Source organism: Micrasema longulum, unplaced genomic scaffold, assembly GCF_059751315.1.
Source record: "Micrasema longulum isolate JH-2025_06_02 unplaced genomic scaffold, ASM5975131v1 h1tg000955l, whole genome shotgun sequence".
NCBI lineage: Eukaryota > Metazoa > Arthropoda > Insecta > Trichoptera > Brachycentridae > Micrasema > Micrasema longulum.
Window position 1 is genome coordinate 1,086,989 of NW_028278146.1, and position 21,079 is coordinate 1,108,067.

General features: G+C 36.1%; 1 protein-coding gene across 4 annotated transcripts in view; it reads right to left on the reverse strand.

The window, feature by feature from the left end:
- DCTN1-p150 (dynactin subunit 1) overlaps nt 1-21,079 on the reverse strand; it is a 38,375-nt gene that overhangs the window by 15,025 nt on the left and 2,271 nt on the right. For all 4 annotated transcript variants that reach the window (XM_088232195.1, XM_088232197.1, XM_088232198.1 and 1 more), the window contains exons 3-12: nt 20,899-21,014; nt 18,027-18,138; nt 17,816-17,944; nt 17,550-17,747; nt 17,263-17,464; nt 11,619-11,752; nt 8,818-8,925; nt 2,181-2,252; nt 854-1,130; nt 400-646 (exon numbers count right to left, since the gene is read on the reverse strand). In XM_088232195.1, coding sequence (XP_088088321.1) covers nt 400-646; nt 854-1,130; nt 2,181-2,252; nt 8,818-8,925; nt 11,619-11,752; nt 17,263-17,464; nt 17,550-17,747; nt 17,816-17,944; nt 18,027-18,138; nt 20,899-21,014 — 1,595 coding nt within the window. The remainder of the gene's footprint in view (nt 1-399; nt 647-853; nt 1,131-2,180; nt 2,253-8,817; nt 8,926-11,618; nt 11,753-17,262; nt 17,465-17,549; nt 17,748-17,815; nt 17,945-18,026; nt 18,139-20,898; nt 21,015-21,079) is intronic.

Sequence of the window (21,079 nt, forward strand, 5' to 3'; positions counted from 1 at the left end):
CTCATATATTTTTTACAAAATAAAGTAGAATTAAATCCTATAAAAGTGTTTTATTTTGGATACCATAAAAAAATTCAAATATTCCATCTTTCCCGCATTCCGCTTCAAGATAATGGCATTGCAAGTTGAAAATACTCTGTGAGCAAATATTATTGCATCGACAAAAGTCATAATTCCCTTTATAAACCTATGCAGGTTCCTGACTCACGGCTCCGTGTCCGGTAAACCTACGTAGGTAGCTCATAGCTCCGTGTCCCGTAAAGGTTCGGGTCGTCTCCAAAGTGGTTCGGCGATGGCGAGGGAAGGTAATATTTATTGGCGGTTAAAAGGGGCCTGCGCCTGGTTCAGCCGAGCGAGAAGAAGGTGCCGTTCTTCCGGCGTACGGTAAAGGGTGGTTACTTCTCGCGCAGCTGCCCCAGCAGGATGTCGGCCTTGCACAGCATGCGCGGCAGCAGAAGCAGCAGCAGGATGGCGTCGTGGTCCGCGCCGCGCGCCATGAGCTGCGCCGGCATGTACTCCCGCAGCATCGCCGCGTGCTCCTGCGCCTGGCGCAGCTGCAGCGCGCGCAGCTGCAGATCCACGGCGCGCGTGCTGGCTCGCCGCTCCCCGGTCGCCGCCTCCAGCTGCTGCTGCTGTTCCGCAGGGCCTGATGAACACAAATAATGTAATAAAACCATTGTTCTGATAGAGTTCCTGTAATGTGATCTAGTGCAATCACAAAATAATATCGTGCGCAGAGACCGTTAGAATAAAGTGCCCTCTTCTTTCGCTTCGTTGTTCTCGAGGCTTCCAGCTTTAAATCTTATTTTTTATGTATTGACATTATTTAAACATATAATGATTTTCAAGTTACCGGTAATAGAATCCTTGTCATTGAGCCGATCCCTATACTCCTGGCACTGGTCATTCAGCTTGCCGACTAGCTCCCGGAACTTAGCGATGGTGTTGTCGCGATCCAGCAGCGTCTCCAGCGCGGCCTCTCGCTCCCGCGCTGCCTCCCGTGTGGCGGCGTGCGCCAGATCCAACTCCTCGCGCAGGTCTTGCTCCAACTCGTGATTGGACTCCACTAGTTGCTCGTGCACCTCCTGCAGGGCCTCCATGTCTGCCATCTCCTCTTTCAGCCGCGACACCTTAAACCGACAGTGTTTGATAAGAATGTTACATTTTGTCATACGCCATGAATGTATCAAATAAATAGATTAAAATTTATATTATTTATATAAGAGTTTAATATAATAACACTACTCATCGGGTGTAAATATAAACTAAACTAAAATATCTACACAGATTAGTACTCAGCGGGGGGCGTGCGATGGGGTTTTTGATTAGGGAAGCAATTAATATATAAGTAATTGCGTAATTGGTACATAATAATACACACTGCCTGTAACGGACGGTTAGAAATATGAATAAAATATGCAATAATATAGTTAGGGCCCCCGGTATCTGTAGGCTAAATGTTGGACCTACAATAAAGGATGAATATTCCACTTTCGGGTCTGACTTTAGCGATACCGGGGTACTGTAGAGTAGAAATTTGTGTTACAGGCCTCAAAAAGGGCCTGAAGCTAGACGTTTGACCAATTATTGCCCTAAAAATGGGATTTGCATTTGTGTAAATGAGACTAAAGATTGCCTTAAAAAAGGCATTTGTAAACGAGACTAAGGACTGCCTTAAAAAAGGCATTTTTGTAAACGAGACTAATGTTTGCCTTTAGAAAGGCATTTTTAGGTACTCGTAATCAATTACTAGGATCTTGATTAATCAGATTATATGTCTGACCAAAGAACCCAGATGAGCCAAATAAGGCAAGCAACTAGGTTAGCAAGGGTTGACAGTATAATATGACTGTACAAGATCTCGATTAATCAAATTATATGTCTGACCAAAGAACCCGGATGAGCCAAATAAGGCAAGCAACTAGGTTAGCAAGGGTTGACAGTACAATATGACTGTACGGGATGTTAGAGGAGTTGTTTATACGTAACTATCTCGTAAGAAAAGGATAACAATATGCGAAAAAATGTATAGGGAAAAAGCGGGTGCTATAACTCTTATATTATTAAGTGTTTAAAATATTTCAAATGTTTTTCCTCACAGTAAATGCTGAAACAATAAATAATATAAATTGAAACACACAGCTACATAGTAAACTAAAGATATAACAAACAAAACATACCTCGTCTTCGAGCGCCATTTTTCTCTCCCCCAGTTGTTCTACCATCTCTTCAGCACCCAAAGCGGCGTCAACCTGCAAATTTAAATTTTGCCGAAAACTTACATTGAAATAGAAATGACACTAATTTACTTCTTAAGTCGATGAAATTGTATAATCCCCATAATGTAAATACGTGTAACCCTCACCCAGCCATATAAGAATGGCTCAATATGATACATAACTTCTTATCATTTGATAATTTTATTTTAAGGCATAGATACAATTAGAAATAAAATGTTCATACCAAGCATTAACTGAAAAGCTGTAGTGATGCGCATGATGTGTGACAGACCTTTAGTGGGAAGTATGGGAGACGCTTTTTAACTACCATTATTTAGGTACTAAAAGTTTAGCAAAGCTAAACATTTTTCAAAGAAACTACACATGCCAGTGATAATACAGATGATTATAGTTATTCAAGTATGACTCATAATAATTATATGTCAAAAATGTACGAGAACCAAAAAATTAAGTTTATATTGTGTATGCATAATTTTAAATATCATATTTTATTGAACAATATTCCTAAGAATAAGTTCGAATATCTGTAGAAATAAAAGAAAACTTTTACTTATCGTTAAAACATTACGAGTCCATTGCCGGTAAAGTGAAGTAACTGATATTTTAAAGACGAAAATAAACTCATTGCTTACGTTACATCCAAAAACATATATAAAATACAAAAATACTTTTTCCTGGTTTTTTATGTACAGAACATCCGTGTTAGTTAAAAATATCAAAATAGTTTAGTAAAAAGCTCGCAAGAGTCAAAACTTTGAATACAAAAGTTTGACCATTTTGTCAGTGAGTTCACTTCACCGGGAATGGGCTCATATATTATGTACCTCGGCCTTTTCAAAACCTCTATAACATAACTTCCTTTTCCATGTCATTTAAACTCCATTCAACTGGCAACTTTTCCTTTCCTTACCGAGCAGAAAAGCCATAGATTTTGACAATGGATTTGACTCGTCAGTTATTAATTAGTCTCATCTGATTTTAATAAAACTAAATAAAGGTTACATTTTGCCGTAGATCAAACGTTTTTTATTGTATAGCAAAGCCGTAATGTGACTTTTTTGTTATCGCATGGTGACCAAATGTAAGACACACGTACGTGAATATTAGGCTGAAGATGGAGAAGGATGAAATAAAGGTACGATCGAAGACAGTAGGCTGACAGTGAATTAAAAATATTTGCATTTTTCCAATATACTTCTACCAGATAGTAATAATATTATTACCTCATCGAGTCCGTGCTTTTGCAATTGTTTGAGAAACGCCACTGGCGAGCGGATACTCTCGAGAGCTACTTGGAGAATATGGATTTTACCAGAATCCTGTATAGTCTGCTAGCCTTCAGCTTCCTTAGCTTAACTGAATGCTTAACCAACAAGAAAAATTAGGCGGTCTTGTAGGTGTGGATTAAAAAATGTAGGAACCCATATTTTTTTGTGAAGCTTCGGTCATGAGTTGAACTGGAGCTATTGAAGGTGGATTCCTTATTTAGTTCCCACGCATGTCACTGCTTGCAAGCTGAGAAGATCGGTAGAAGTCGACCTAAAGATAGGTCGACTCGACCGCACCGAGCCCCTTGGAATAGTTGCTTCTGCTGATGTAACCCCCCTACATTCCGAGAATTTGAAGATTAATAATGGTGTCTGTTTGGGGGAGATTTGCGATCATTTCCGAAATTCTCAAAAGCTCTAGACTGTAGGGGCAGATCTAATGAAATCTCATCTCCAAAATGGACTGTATCGCCCGGTAACTACTATCAAGTGGATTCCCTGAACTTCTATCAGATGTCTTATAGCTCATGGGATAAAACAAGGTAGTGGGAAGGTCCGGGTCGCATGACAACAACGGGAAAATATGTAAAGCAATCGATGGAATTCTATTCTACTTGCTGAAAACAATGGCAGTAGATTCCGGTAGATGTCATTCTGAAAGTGTCTGCTGGTATGACAGACGATCAGCAACATCGATGAGTCAAGCTTGGAGATAATGAACTTTTTGCCCGGTTTGCTATCTCTACTATTTCAAATTCAGCGGCATCGACTCGGTGCCGCCTTCTTTGAGCGGATACCAGAGTCCGACAGCTCTGGCACGTGAGGAGACAAAGCAGCCAGCACGGTAACGATTTTTTCAACATAAGTGTCTGTGACCTGGTATCGCTTAAGCCTTGCAGTTTTCAACCCACTATTCTATTGATGATTGTACAATCATCGATTGATCTCGATGATAATACGATCAGTAACGCTGTGGATTTTTTGTCATTAAATCATCTCAAAATCTCGGGCATCCTCCCAAATCCATCAAGTGCAGGCAGTATAGAAAATAAAAACTCGGACATTACACACGTAACGCAAATGGATAAAAAAGAAATGACATAATGTAATAGCTCAAAGTAAAAAAACTAATGACTGACAGGTGAAATCTATGACTTTTCTGCTTGGTTAACCACGATGTAAGAAAAGATTGCCAATTAAAGGTGTTTAATGATACGAAAAAAGAATGAACAAAGATATATGTATTTGAATGGTAGTCATTGAACATCCGTAAAAGCAGTTTTATTTTTATAACTTCTATATACTCCAATTATATGGCAAGATATGATTAAGGGTGAAGTTAAATATGATGGGAAAAATCTTGGTGATCCGATAGTTATCAGAGAAGATAATAGTATGACTTATATGCTTTCCATACATTTATCATTATTTTAATTTATTTCAATTATCGATTCTGTTTATATATTGACGAATAAATGACTTACTGTATTTTTAAACATGAAATTTTATAAAGTAAATGCTGCTTCAACTTTAAGTCGTTTCTTATGCATATTTATATATGGATCTTGTACAAATCATACGGGTGAGTTCAAACTTTTGATGGTAAATACTATTTTGTAATACACAAACACTTTTAAAAGCATATATATATATATATATATATATATATATATATACATATATATATATATAGAGTAATACTGATGTCAATTCCGTCAGAAAAAGGTCCAGGGTTTGTCTACAAAGAGTTGGACATACCCAAAATATTGTTAATATTTATACAGTGGAAACTCACTTAACGAGCACCTTCATAATGAGTAATTTGCGCAATAAGCTAAACGAATTGTAAAAGAAAAGACTCGCTTAGCGACCATTGTTTCGCATAACGATTGACAGAGAAAATGTCACAAATCGTAAGTAAAACCTCGAGAGAAACTTTGGCCGACCAGTGTTGTCGAACGCGACTCGAAGGGTTCAGTTCAGGGAGACAGTTCGGTTCGGGTTGAGCATGTGATCGACTAGATCGTGTCTCGGGCCGACATGATGGTACCGGACACCTCCGGTAGGCAGCGATGATATCGGTCGCATCGTATTTCACGGCGAGAAGCTGAGGAGAATTTGTCGGAGGAGGAAGAGCTGATAGTGGAGCCGACACTGGCGCAATAAGAGAAATTCTGAAAGCATTCATTGCGAAGCATCATCCCAACAGGGCAGTGGGTATGCGAGCTGTATGATGATTTATTTTATGATAATGCCGTGTCGCATTTTTGCCAAATTTTGAAGCGTCGGTAAAATCAAATGTCTTTAGACAGCTTTTTAGTAAAAAAAGAATTAGGTATCAAAATAATGACGATGTATTATTTTGTTCAAATTAATAAACAAAACGATTGATACAGAGACAATTGTTTCGCTCGACGAGTATTTCACAATATTTTGAGTTTGTCCAAATTTTTGTAGACAAGGACTGGATTCAACTCCCCGGGGAGCTGTTTATATTAAAATATTACAACAGAGATGAAGAACATTTAAGAGAAGGTAATATGGAAGTCTAGGCATCTACAGGGCTTATGACCTGTCAATGGCTGGTTTAAGTGGCCACTTTACACACTGTGCAACATTCACCATTCTGCCTATATTTGAACATCCATATTCCTTCCATTCTTTCACCTACATACTAGACTAGGTAACGCCTGAAAATAAACGCCCGAGTATTTCACATTTGGAGTAAGGTTCTGGAACAGATTCCACTGTATGCTCCACTGGATTCTCTAGAGCGATGAATGCGCTAAACCTACATATTGCAAGTTGCGAGGGGTAAAACAAAGCATCTACGGCAGTAAATTGCATTGAAAACAAAAACCATCGATCGCGCGTCATAATCAGCAAAATGTCCAACAAACAGTCCAAATTAATAAGCCAATTAAAAGAAAGTGAAAACTTACGTCGTTCAGTTCGATCTTCCGATACGGAACGTTTTAGAGAACAGAAAATACACAAAGTGTTAGAATATTACTATGGATATTAAGATCTTTATATTTCGTGGATTTTGTTTTCAATTGAAAACTATTGTAAATGGTGTATGGAAATTTAACTGTTGTTTTTTTTTCAGATTAATACCCGTAAGCAGAGACAAACCTTAAGGTGAGGAAAGTACATTCTATTGTCTTCACCTTCGGGTTATTCTCTGCATTTGAAATTAGAATGTACTTTTATACCCGTATGCAGAGACAAACCTTAAGGTGAGGAAAGTACATTCTATTGTCTTCACGTTTGGGTTATTCTCTGCATTTGAAATTAGAATGTACTTTCCTCACCTTAAGTTTTGTCTCTGCATACGGGTATAAATATGTGATTCAGTAACAATGGGTAGTCGTTATATTAAATATATTTGGTTATGTAATACGATTACATTTTTAAAAATTTAGTTACTTTTTTGGTTGATTAACTTTTCCAATCACTATTATTTTTCATTACTCAAATAATTTCATTCTAATAAATATTTTATTAATTTTAAAAAAGGTGTATTACAACACTCCTATAAAAAGATAAGGAATGACAAAACTCGCAATATAAGTGAAAATATAGTGAAAGCGCCCTCCCATGTTCCGAAAAGCCGAGACTTTGCTTTCTGGTCCAGGTTCGATTCCTGGCGAGGTCAAGAATCCTGGATGTTCTATGAGGTTATTGCACTACTAAAATTGCTAAAACTAAAAAATAAAAATAATGAACCATTTCTGTAGTGGAAATTCATAAAAAGACATTAGGGCCACATAGCCATACATGTATGTACATCAACAGATATTATAGCTGTGTGCATTAATGTTCCTTGACAGACATTATAGCAACATACATTAATGTTTATTAGCAGACATTACTAAAGATTTATTTCTATATTTTCATTTCTGACGGGATTATAATGAAAAACTTTAGTGGGGTAAAAAATCGCCAATTGCAAAGGGTTATAGCTCAGTACATTAACACGTTCAGAGCAGACTCCACCAGTTGACGAAATATAAAATAATTTGAAATAATAATCTGAACTTATTCTAAATGTAAAGCCAAAAACAAAAAAAAAATATAAATAATTGCAGTGAAAAAGTTAATTAGTTTTCATATTGCAACATTTATATATAGACTTTTGAATTTGAATGTTTATACATACATCTATACATATAAAAGGCAATGTTCATATGTGTGTCCTCGATAAACTAAATAACTACTGAACCGATTTACGTGTGGTTTTCAGCGAAATGATGAACTTTGTAATAGGCATATTTATAGTTTTTAAAATCTTCAATCTTTTAAGTAGAAAAATAGTGAGGAGCGTAAATGATTTATTGATTGTTTACCAGGACTTCAACCGGTAAAATATTTGTTTTAAAAGCACCACCCCATCCACATTCCATCCTGTAACTGTAGATAAGATACAAAAAAAATTTTGGTTTGATTGTCTATGAACAAAAAAAATATTTAAAAACTGAATTTCCTCATTGATAAATAAATACTTCCCAGATACACAAATGTAAATAGTAAAGCATCATCCCTCCTCTTTTAACGACACGTGGGCATCAACCATCTTCGAGGGATTAGCAAACAGTCTGTTAGCCACACGTGCAACGGTTACTACCCAAAATCTATGAAAGCTGCCCTTTGGATATTTTTACTTGTTTTGTTATTAGTGATGTTAAAACGGTTCTTTATCTGTTTAATTTTTTTATTGTTTACTTTTTAACACGAACACTTAACTTGCTAAAATAATATCAACTCTTGAAAAACGCAAAAAGGAATGAAAAAGAAAATTTCATTCTGATACTCTGTCTTAAAAAAGTAAGAAAATCGGTTTAGTTTTGAAGTGCGGAAAACAGTACAACGAAACATCAATTTTGTATATTTTAGTTAGCCATAAAAGGTCCCACATGCAGTTGTCTTTTTCACACAGAAAAAAAAATTGACAGCATTCAACCTACTTTCATAATTATTTTTCCAATTCCATACTTCACTCTCATACATTAGGGTCGGCACTAGAACTCTATTGCGAACTGATAGTTTTGCTTCCTGCGATAAACATTTATTCAGAAATAAAATATGTTAAATATAATATTTGCGTTAAGTATCCGATATAAAAAGAACCTGTCGACTAATTGCACGCTAGCAATTCAGTAGAACTTGAGTTTAATTAAATCTATACATATATATATATATACAAACATTGTTCAAAAAGAGAATAGAAACATAAAATTTATACAAGTCTGCGCCTGGCCTGATGAAGAAGAAAGTAGAAATATAATAGTAGTGTCAGAAGATTATACCTGCTCCTGCAGATCCACAATCTGTACCTCCAGCTCTTCAACTCGCGAGCTCAGCTTCTCCTTGGTTCTGCCCAGTTCCGCAATCTCAGACTTCTTCTGGTCCAGATCCTTTACACAAAATATTGTTAGATTCTAAGGGAAAATATTATAATATGTACTAGTCTACTTTTTACTGTACGAACCGCCTTAACAGAAAAGTGACAAATTGTTCCTATTTTACTAAGTGGAAAATAAAATTTCCAATGAACTGACGAAATTCAAAATATACAAATATTAATTTTTTTCCTTGTCCTACAAATATAAGTACAAGTGTAGAGAGTAAGAGTTGTGTTACATTTTTCGTCATAACACCGCCGATGCATCAACACACTCATCATACCGCTGGCATCGTGTTGTTATAAAATAATTGTTAACTCAAAATTTAGAATAGATTTAAAATAGTCGAAGTTCATCGTGATTTTTTAATGAAAAATATAAATATTTAAAAACTTTAGACCGATACATATGCCAGTATCTCGTTCATCGTAATTATTTAAATAACCTAACAAAAATGACAAATAAATCATTACACTAATGTCTAGCAGTTTTTTGTGAATTGGCTAATTTAAACCGATTACAAAAAGTCTCACCAAGTTGGACGATACCATGCTTATGCTCGTGAAAAATAATGCATAACACTGAATATTAAGATCTTTAAAAAAATCACTCATTGTATTTAGTGGGACAATAATATGGTAGCGCATGTTTATGAGTGATTTTATGTTTTCAGATGCAAGATTTTCTTTTTGATTTAACATATCTACATATATTTTGTAATAAATTCTTATAAATGGCAAAACGGGGCGAGGATAGAAGAGGAAACATTAAAAAATACATACTAGGAAAAACATAATAAGACTTTGTGATGAATTACATATTTTTCTGTTTCACAAAAGTATGGAAAATATATTTTTATAAATCTATCGGACACGATGCATTACAATCAATGGGCATTTACAGCCAATGAAATTGTTAGTTTAGAAAAATAAAAAAGTTCATAAATAAATATACTTTGTAAGGAAAACAGTGCAGTCTAAGTGTAAAAACCAACCTGACTGGTAACGGACAGCTCGCTGTCACTCTAAAATATGAAATAAAAATGGCTCATTAGCGGAATGATAAATAGGGCGTCCCAATAAGGATATTTTTTTTGCAAAATCGAAGATGCCACCCTCTATTTTTTTTTACCTGGCCACAATTATATAAATACAAAGTATTACTGCAGTAAGATAACGGTAACCCATGCCGACTTGAGATCAAAGTTGATCCTGAGAATTTGTACTGGGAATGATTTTGAAATATATGTTTCTTTCGTAAATAAATCATCAATTTATTCAATGTAAATATTTATTACGATTTCACATTAAAGAAACAGTATTGTATATAATTATGCCGAGCTGTTGGACTTGCCCCACTCTACTCCACCATATCATATTCATCGAATGGCCATCTCCCCAGTATTTCTCTTTTTAATGAAATTTTTCTCTCATCTTCACATTATTTCCTTTTTTTATTAGAATTAATTAAATATTTAGTGCAATGGTTATTATTTTATTTTATGTTATTTTCTATAATACTTCATGTACTTTTAACTGTATACGGTAAGAGCCCTCTGGGCGTTTATTAAATAAATAAACTATTTATTTGCAATGTTTGCTTTATACAATCCGGATAGAACTGCGTTCTTGCATGCGACGTAACAAAAACGTAGTTTTGTTCCTCCTCAACTGAAATCAAATCATGGAAGTCTCGTATCAAATTCAATGCTCTTTTAGCTTTATTGTTCACTGCTCTAAGGATTGAGATTGTATTTTGGGGCCAAGAAACAAAGCATTATTCGCCCATTAAGCCTTCTCCAACGAATGTAAGGACATTTGTTAAGAAAAATGTCATCAATTTTAAATCGAGAGAAAAATGACTTAACAAAAAACTACCAAACTAACTATATGATGAACCACAAAGTTCTTCCTTTGATGGAATGTATCACTTCTAATGAGTCGAGAAATTTTATACATTTTTATTTTTGTTCCTTGGTATACATTGTCATTAAAAAGTGACAAGACGGTTACTTCATCAGTCAAATACCATAATGCTGGCCTTACATCTGTAAAGCAGTTTGCGAGATACTTTGAGAAGATGCTGAGGCGGGAACATAGATGATTTGCTGATTTTCTTCTTCAGCAGCTCAAAATCCTTCTTTGTCAGTCAATTTTTTATCCATTCCACCGAAGTGACAAGTCTCTCTGAATTTTAAATAACTTTACAAGTTTTTTTACACAACTCGGCAACGATCCGGTAGGTATTTGTGCCTTTTTTCAAATGATAATACTCTCTCGCGAATAGTGAAATTCAAACATTCATTTGCAGTTAATTAATTTCTCGAATATTGTAAATCAAAACGGCGAGAACTCGTCCATTAGATGGATGTTTTTAAATCATTATTTGATGTGTTGCATACCATATAAAATATACTTATTTATTTTTTGGAACTACATATGTGATTTCACTGTCATCTTCATTTATTAATTTAAAAAAATTAATTTACTTACAAAAAAAACTTGAAATTATAAGCACATTCATTGACATGTGGTCGAGCGCTTGCATAAGCAAACAAGTACTGACTATGTTTAAATGTAAGTCGGCATGTGTTGCCATTGTTCAAATACCATAAAATTTTATTTACAATTATTTTGACCGAATATAAATAAAGACACCCTAATGGGCACATACTGAAAGGTATCTTAGTGAAATAAAAGTTGTACTTTTTGCATCTTCTGCATGTGATGTTTCTCATGAGCCGAGAGGTCGCGCAGGCGAACCAGCGTATCCCGCAGTCGCGCGTTCTGCTGCTCCATCTGGCGCAGCTCGTATGTGGAACCTCCTGTCTCCTTTCCCCCTATAACACGCGACAGCCCATATTTATTTCTCTATTAAGTTAGTGCTGCAAATTATTTACCTGTTAACATATAATCTATAAAACAGTAAATCAAAGGTTGAAATTATTGTAGATTAAAAATCACGAGAAGTAATTTCATTTAAAGTGGTGGCTTGCAACCGGCGGGCCCCTGGGTGCTTTTCACTCGCAATGTGCGGCCCGCAAGGTTTTTGCTGCAAAGCACGTGACATAAAAATACCTATCGATAAAAGAAAACTAAACTATTTTTTTAAATTGCAAAAGAGCAGTAGAAGAAGCTGAGGTAAGTTTTGTTTCACAAATAACTTCAAACTGAGTTAAAAAACCAGTTTGCTGATTTCAAAAATCTGTTCACAGTGGATATCGATAATGTGAACTTGGTGCAATATTTTGAGTTTGTTCAAATGTTGTATTTCAACCCCTAGGGGGTGATTAAAATAAACAAATCACTAGAGAGATGGATCATAACTTTCCAGGGGGTGAAATTCAGTATTTCGTCCACAAACATTTGGTTCGACTGGTCCAAGAAGAAGCATAAAAATTGGAAATTAAATTAGGTGAATCTCTTCAACAATAAAGGTTTCTTTTCTTTTACTTGACTAAAATCAACAGATGGAAGAATTGAAGAAACATGGATGTTCAAATGTAGGCAAAATGGTAAATTTTACACAGTGTGTAAAGTGGCCACACCGGCTAGTGACTGAAACTCAAGTCCCGTAAATACCTAGATTTCCATATTTCCTTCTCTAAAATGTTGTAAACTTGGTGGATTTCTATGGGAGTTTGCCTTCAGAAAACTACAAGGAGTTAAATTAAAGGTTTGCTCAGCAAATAATTTCTACATTTGTAAGAGATATTATAATATATTATGTTATACTAAAAATATTAATAATTAAAGATAAAATGAACAAATTATTGTAAAACATCACTCCCTATTATGTTCACAAGATTTATTTTTTCTTTTGCGTAATGGGAAACGTTAATGTAAATATTTTAATACGTATTGAATTTATGCATAAATTGTACTTATATTTTTCATCTGAATAAACTAAAAAAAAGAATACAATTTTGGATCACAACAGGCCGGCAGGCCCAATTGAAGTGGTGAATTACAGCGCAGAATACCCAGGATTGAGAAAAATAACATTGAATTATTGTGTTCTTATCGGGAAGTCAATTGAAAGCTTCCCTTTGTAGAGTGGATTCATACAATGGAAAATGTTGTAAAGTTCACACAGTTGTTCATTCTACTATGGTCAGCAAATTTCTAAACTACTTGGATGATTTTTAAAACAATGTACCTACAGCGAAATAAAAATGTGTACTATGTAGATTATTAAAAATGTCTGATATTCAGTCTTGCTTAAGGTAACACGATGTTATATCACAGCAGGTAAAGTAATTTTTTGGCAGAGCCTTTTAATTGTGGAGATGTCACAGGATTAGGCAAAATGGTAAATACACAGGGTGTAAAGACTAAAGTTATCACTCCAACCAGCCAATTACGGGTTTAAAGCCTAGATTTTCACATTTGCCAATTATTCTTTCATCTCAGCTGAGATACCTATAAAAGTGACTTCCTTCGTCTCTATTGGGATACCCTAAGAGGGTTAATTATTAGTTATAGATTTAGACATTTATTATTGTATTACGTTTTGTAACCCATATTTTTAAAATCTTTCAGAGATCCAACTCCTTACGGTGGCAAGGACAAATTTGACTTCAAATGGCCACAAGTCTCCTCCGACCTCGAACACCTCAACTACCCGGACATTACAAACAACTTCGCTCCTCGGATCGCTCCAGAAACTGAGAGATTAGTCTTCTAGGACAATCTTTACCGGGAATATAACAACGAATCCTGGTTCTACCGAAACACTCTTCCAAGTACCGACCGACGACGAGCGAAGGATTACAGTGATCATGATCATAATACAGTGAAGAGGCATCTGTACGATCAAACATCTTTTGACAAAGTAAATGCCTAAGTATAAAGCACACTCGGTAAATTTATTACACCCTTAAAATTTATTAAATGTTATTTTAATGGATGACAGATTGAGAATTTAGCTGTCATTCGTTGTTTTTTTTTATTTTGTGATTTACAATGAGCGTCCATCAAGAAATTTGTAATTTGAATTATTTTTCCCAATGTGATATGGGCCCCAAAAGTGCCATGAAAATATTTCTAATGTTTACCTAAGAATATCGAGCTGATTCAAGAAAACTCGTGTTCTCTACGCGTGCAATCCCAAAAAAGGTAGCCTCCATAATCCATAATTCTAAGTAGATTTTAATAAATATTATGAAACCTTACTTCAACAGAAAGTTGGTAATAGGTCGCAGTTATGCAGAAAGCGTCCAACCCTCAAAACACTAAAAATGAGTTAAATGCCAGTTTCGATAGCACACTACGATACCTTTATGTGTTGAAAATGTTCAAGCTCCAAGTGCTATACTTTTTTGCCAACAACAACAACAAACGATCGAGCCGTTTCTCTGTAAGGGTAGGCAGATAGGATAGAACGCCACATCACTCTATCTTTGCATACAGATCTCGCTTCCTCTACATTCACACATCTTCTCATGCACGTGCGCCGATTATTCCGACTTTTGACATGTTCATCTTCGAGTATTTGTTGGATTTGGTCATGCCATGTCTCTCAGTCTTCCTCTATTTCTGTATCCATCAACATTTGCATTGTAAATATTCTTAGCCGTTCTTTCGCTGTCCATTCACTCTATATGTCCAAACCAGCGCAGAGCTCCTTTCTTGATTTTGTCGATAATGCTTATTTCAGCCTTACATAATGTACGGATCTCAACATTTGTGCATCTATCGTACATAGTTTTATCACACATTCGCCTGAGAGATCGCATATCGACAGCATTCAGCCTACTTTTATCCCTGTTTCTCAAAGTCCATACTTCGCTCCCATATATAAGGGTCGGGACCAGGGCTCCATTGTGAACTGCTCATTTTGCCTCTTGCGACCGACATTTATTTGCCAAGGTTGATGTAAGTGCATTGTTCACTCTGTTCCCCGCACTCACCCTCCTTTCAATATCTTTCTCAGTCATTCCATCCCTAGTGAACATACTTCCCAGATACACAAATTCCTCTACTTGTTTTAATATACGCTAAAACCTCGTTTTTACGTTCCTCATTTTTACGTTTTCCGCTTTTTACACCGAAATATTTAGGTCCCATTTTTTTCCATACATTCTCATTAAATTTTTCCCCCAATTAACGTTTTTTCTGTTTTTCATAACACCGGTTTTACGTCGAATTTTTTTCATATCTCATTCGATCTGTCAAAAGACGAGCCGCGCGCCACCGCGTGAATGGAGAATAAAATCGAGGTAAATAAAAAAAATGTGTAAATTATTGTCTCAAACTAAATTCAAAGTAGGTGCAGTGTAATTGACTATTTTGTTGAAGTGTATAATTTTGTCATTTTTCTAAGTAGTGACATGCAGTTGCCGCATGTTTAGGAAGAATAAAGTCTTTGCATCAATGTATTACTATAGTGGAATCAATCCTGGAAGGTATTTTTGACAGTTGAAAATAGTGTTGTGGCAGTCTTTATTACGATGTCGATTTTTTATTTTCAAATAATTTGTCAAATAGCGTGAATAGAACCAGGTTTTCATATATACGACTAAACAGCTTTACACAAAAGATTTTTTAAAGATAAAAATAGTAACGAGGAAGTTTGAAATATTTTGTTTTTATTAAAATCTTTTTTTCTTGCATTTTTATGAAATTTCGCCGTAAAATTTAATGCTTTAATTTTTACCGCGTATAAGAAAATATTTTTAATAAAAAAAATTCGTAGGACTTAATTTCCACGTAGTTTTATTTAGTTATTACAACAGGATAACATTCGACAGACGATAAACATAGTAACAAAAATAACAAAACGTACATAATTATATAAACAATAATTGTTTTATTTCGATTTTTTCTTTTAACTTTTTGAATTGTAGTATGTATCACATATTATCACATATAAATAATCGCGAGTGAAAGAAGTAAAATGATCAAAATATGGTGAAGGCACGAGGCAAACTGATTTATTAATTACAATCGTGCATGTTTTATAGAACTCGGGGACGGATTTAAATTAACTTTAAATTGTTTAATTTTAATAGATTTTAATGAAAAATGCATAATGACTGTACTTCAATTATTATTGATGCTCATTTCGAAAAATCCGTAATATGATTCCGTGAATCGGTCGTTCGATTCGTTTTTAATTCTTATCACTAATTACACATAATTTTGCAAAGCAATAACGGAATGTTTGTTTATTTAAATAAATACACATTAGCTTATAAAATAATATATTTTGCAATGTTTTCCTTTTTAATCCTTTATTTGCTGAAGTATCCACTAATTACCCTTATCTGAACTGAAAGCTCATAAACATAATATTAGCTTGATAAAATTTCTTGGAATTTTTCGACATTAAATTAATACATTATAGTAAATTCCCTAAGTGCATTCTAATAATGCGTTTCAGAAAATCCCATTACTTTTATTATTATATTGGAAATTTCTTTATTAATTTATTCGGTTAGAAAAATATGACACAAAACATTTTTTTTTATTTATGGTGGGATATGTAAAGAGTTTATGAAAACACTTCACAACACCTAGACCAATTAAAGAAATAATATTTATTTTATAAATGTTGAAAAATTAATGATCCATGATAAGGTATCTAATAACTGAAAAGTGCAGTAGCATTTCAAATTTTTTTAAATTATAGTTTCGCCAAATTTATGTAGAGTTGATAAAAAGCACAAAATTGTAATAAAATTTTATTAAAATAAAATAATAATAAAATTTCATGAGGAAATATGTATATATAAAAAGTTGTTAAAATAAAAAAGCGAAAAAGAATTGCTTTTTTAAATTAATAGAAATTATGAGCGCGGAGTTGGGTGTAAACGTCGAAAATCCCATCATAGCTTGCCGCCACTGTAAATAATATGAATAACAATAATGAATAACATCTTCAATAATTTTTCTGTCAACTCTATCAAACCCTTTTTGCAGATCGACGAATTCATAGAAAAGCTTTTGGTTTTTAGCAAGAAATTTCTCTGTCATGTTTCGTAAAGCAAATATTTGATCCATACATCCTATTCCATTCATAAAACCGCTCTGAATATCTCACACTCTATCCTTAGTAACTTTTCTTACTCTCTCAGTCAGTATTCTTCCATACATTTTGCCAACAGCGCTCAAAAGGCTGATTGCTCTATAATTTCCGCATTCCATCCTAGAACCTTTTCCCTTGTATAGATGGATAACAACAGCCCTTCTCCAGTCTGGAGGAGTGTATTCTTCCTCTAAACAACTTGTCTACAAGATCCAATATTAAAAACACACAAGTATGTATAGGCAAAGCAAAGGCAAAACTCTTTCCAATAGTGAAAAAAAAATAATTATTATAAAATAAAAAAGAAGGAACGGTAGGTACCTGCGGAGTCCAGCTCGGCACGAAGCAGCTGCAGGTCGATCAGCGCCTCCTCCAGGCGCTCGCGGCTCGCGTCGAGTTCCAGCTGCAGAGTCTCCGCCTTCTCCTCGGCCATCTCTCGGTCCAGCGCCGCCATCTCCGCTGTCTCTGCCAATTCTGCCATCTCTTCTGCGTGCGCGTCGCGCGCCACCTGCGCTTCTCGTGTCTGCGGACATTTAGTCCTTTACAATGGAGATCGTGTTATACTGAGCTAATGCAAATACGAAACATCACCTCCGCAAAATTCTCACCTCAATCCGGGCCCTCTGCAGGTCCCTTTGCAGAGCGGCTTGAGACTCCATGATCTTGACTTTGAACTCCGTCATCTGATCCAGCTGCAGTCGCAGCCGCTCCAATTCCTTCAGTTTTTCGCGGTCCTCGAGCCTGCGCAACCGGAGAGTGTCCAACTTTTCCGTCAGATCTTCCACTGTAGCTTTCAGTTCCACAACCTGAAATACGAAATGGCCATTACATACGGGCGGCGTTGTCGCGCGATTACTACGGTGGGGGGGATTACCTCTTGCTGGGTTTGCAGAAGGGTGATTTTATCCTCCGCGGCGTCACTGCGCGACGAGAGTCCCTGTTGCGGAGACGTCAAGCTCTGGCCCGGAGTGAACTGCGGATTCAGCGTCTCCACAAAGTTAGTCTGCAACGATGCGCCATTTTATATTTATGAAAGAGTTTGAGAATAAATATAACGAAGCGATCTACGATGATTACCGAGTTACCTCCACAAAAGCGGCTCTCTTATTGGTAGCTTCCGGAGTAGCGATACGGTCTCCGGGAGACTGGAGGGCGGCGGCGAGGGACTGGCGGGAGTCGGCGAGGGATTGCCGAGAACTGAAACAATCATTCGACCCGTGAGTGTAGCGAAAATACCCTCGCGAGCCACAAGACGTGCAAAGCCAGTACGGATGAAACGCGTGCGGAGGAAGACAGTACTGGGTATTTACAAGCATAAAAATACGTTGTAGTTATTTTTGCATTCGAGATATGTGAGAATCAGAATCAGATATTCAGTTTTAATGCTAAAATGTTATACATATAATAAACTGCATTAGATTAACTAGTTTTATTGTAATGTTTAATATAGTCTCCGAGGTGTTTCTGACTTTTCCAGATATGCAAAAAAACATGATATAAGCAAAATCAGTTATGGCTGAGAAATAACCAAATGTCCCGGATAGTAAAGAGAGTATTTTGTGCAGATAGAGTCCGCAAATGCAACTACATAGTAGCTCAAACTTGAGATAAATCCCAACTGGCCAATGGGGTACCTGGACACGGAGAGAGAGACAGGTTTGGTAGAGGGAGCCGGGGATGTCTTCCTTCTCACTCTGGAGGGTCCGTACCGGAAGCCGCGTCCATAGAGTTAATACAGACATATTTAAACAACTGCCACTTACAATGTTACCTTATTTTGTCAAAATAATATTTTAAAATTAAATTTAAGTAATCAGTTATTTTCAAGGGAAAGAAGTTTATATAAAATGAGTACATAAAGAGTATTCCTGTGGCAATTTACTCACGTGGTAGGTCGAGATCTCTGCGCCGGGGTTACACTATTCCACGAAGGGGCGACATTGGAAACAATGGACACACAATTAACAATTAGACATTCCTACTCGTCAAATTATGTAAATCCAAATATTTGTATACAAGTACTGGATTTTACCCTCTAGAGAACGCTTTCAGAAGTTGATAGGGAAGTATAGGCATTTACAGGGTGCATGATCTGTCATTTGGTGGTTTTAAGTGATAATAATGATTTCTGCTCATCTACATCGTCACGTTGAAGAAATATGGGCGTTATAGGGAAGACGGTAAATTTTATTAAGTTCGTAAATTGGTCACACGAACGACAGATCTTAAGCCCTGAAAATGCCTAGATTTGTATTTTCCCGTTCGGAAAAGGGTTATTTATCTCTGTTGAATGAATTATTCATAATTAAATTAACTTCGGTTCAAAATACAGTGACACAATAGTTTTAGAGATCCAGTTTAAACAGATAAACTGGAAATTAATATTTTAAGTGGTAATTTAATAAAGTTATATATATTTATAGATTACGCAAACGGGCTTACCAAATTGCGCAGTTTGAAAATATAAAACAAGATGTAAAGGATAACCACCTGTCATGATTGATGTTAATCCACAAGACTAATTTACATTTTGCTAGAAATACATGTAGAATAAAATATTAAAAGAGAATACAACAATATTTACACCAAGTCTATAATTCACGTTGGGGGGCTTGTGCACGAATATGAAATAAATAAATCTAAAGGTTAAAGCATTTTCAAAATAAAAGAGCTTAAACGCAGCAGTACCGGGAACAGAACTCATTACGGGATCAGCAAAGCGAGTTCATTACCGAGGTCCTTCTATAGCAAACTCTCGGCAGAGGTAGTGAAATAATCCTACCCGACATCAGTCCGAGGAATTCCGATGCTTTTTTTCCTGACCAACACTGTTGTGACCAAGTTGGAAGGGCGGCTAAATGGAGATCGGCGGCACGAGTGCATCGGCGTGGGAGGAAGTCGACCCACCACCGATATTACTAAAGTGTTTGTCTCGGGGCTCCTTCCACTCGCACCGACAAGAAAAAACACTATTTACTATTTCTCAAATCTACTCGCTGAATATAATTTGATTTCACAATTTAGTTTGAAATGATTAGCTCGAGATAATTTACATCGATAAGAAGTATGTTCATTCTGAAACATATTTAGTCCAAATCTTCATAGACAAGTACCTCTTAAGATTTTATCTAGATAATCATCTAACCGACAACAGTCAATATCAATACGTGTGAAGCAAAGTAATTTCATTCTCAATACTCGCCATCGAAAGATGGTAGGACGGGCATATAGAAGGCTGTGCATATGCTACACAAATAGGATCGCTATCCATCCCAATATATCGGGAATGTCGCCGATTATTGAGCCCTGTCCCGACAAAACCTTTAATGTTCCGATTTAAACTTGCACAATGCAGCAATGCTGTTGACTAACAAAAATCTTCAACAACCAAACTAGCTACGAACGAGTAAATCGGGTGGCAAATGCTATCAGCAATTTATGGATCTTAAGGATTTCATAGAGGCCGAACTTGCCTCGATATAGTAGTAGTCGATAGATTCTTCGAAAGAAAAGTGAATTTATTTTCGCCAGTTGAAATTATGCAAGTATTTATTTATTTTCAATTCCTGCCCATAACGCGTAAGTGGGAAGAGTAATATCATTGATGCTGGCCCAGTGGACCGAGGAAAGAAATCGTCCGCTGCCAGGTACTGCAGAATCAATACTGCAGTATTAGATTAATATTAAGATGACTTGCACAAAGTTCTACAGATATGTAAAAAAAAAACAAAAAGAACCGCTTGAAAAGGTAAAATCATCAGAAAAGTATGGTCAGCGAGTACTTCTTCCCCAAGAAACACCACATAAAATGTAAGAAAAATATTTCTGTTATATTTTAAAAGATTCATTATAAAATTACCTTTTCGGTTACTACATCTTCCCATCCCAGAAAGCGAGATTCGCCAAATATGACAACCATATACAAAACCCGAATATACATCCGGGGTAAATTAGTACCTCGAGAGACGAGGGCGGGTGTCTTCCGGGCTGGTGGCTCCTTCCAGCGGGTTCCCGTCGTCATCCAGCAGCGTGAGCTGCGTCAGGCGCACGAACATTCCGTGGTTCTCCTCGCACTGCAAGACGCGTACGGTTAGTTATGAGCGGCTAACAGGCGGGGAGATCGCGCAGTGTAGAGCGC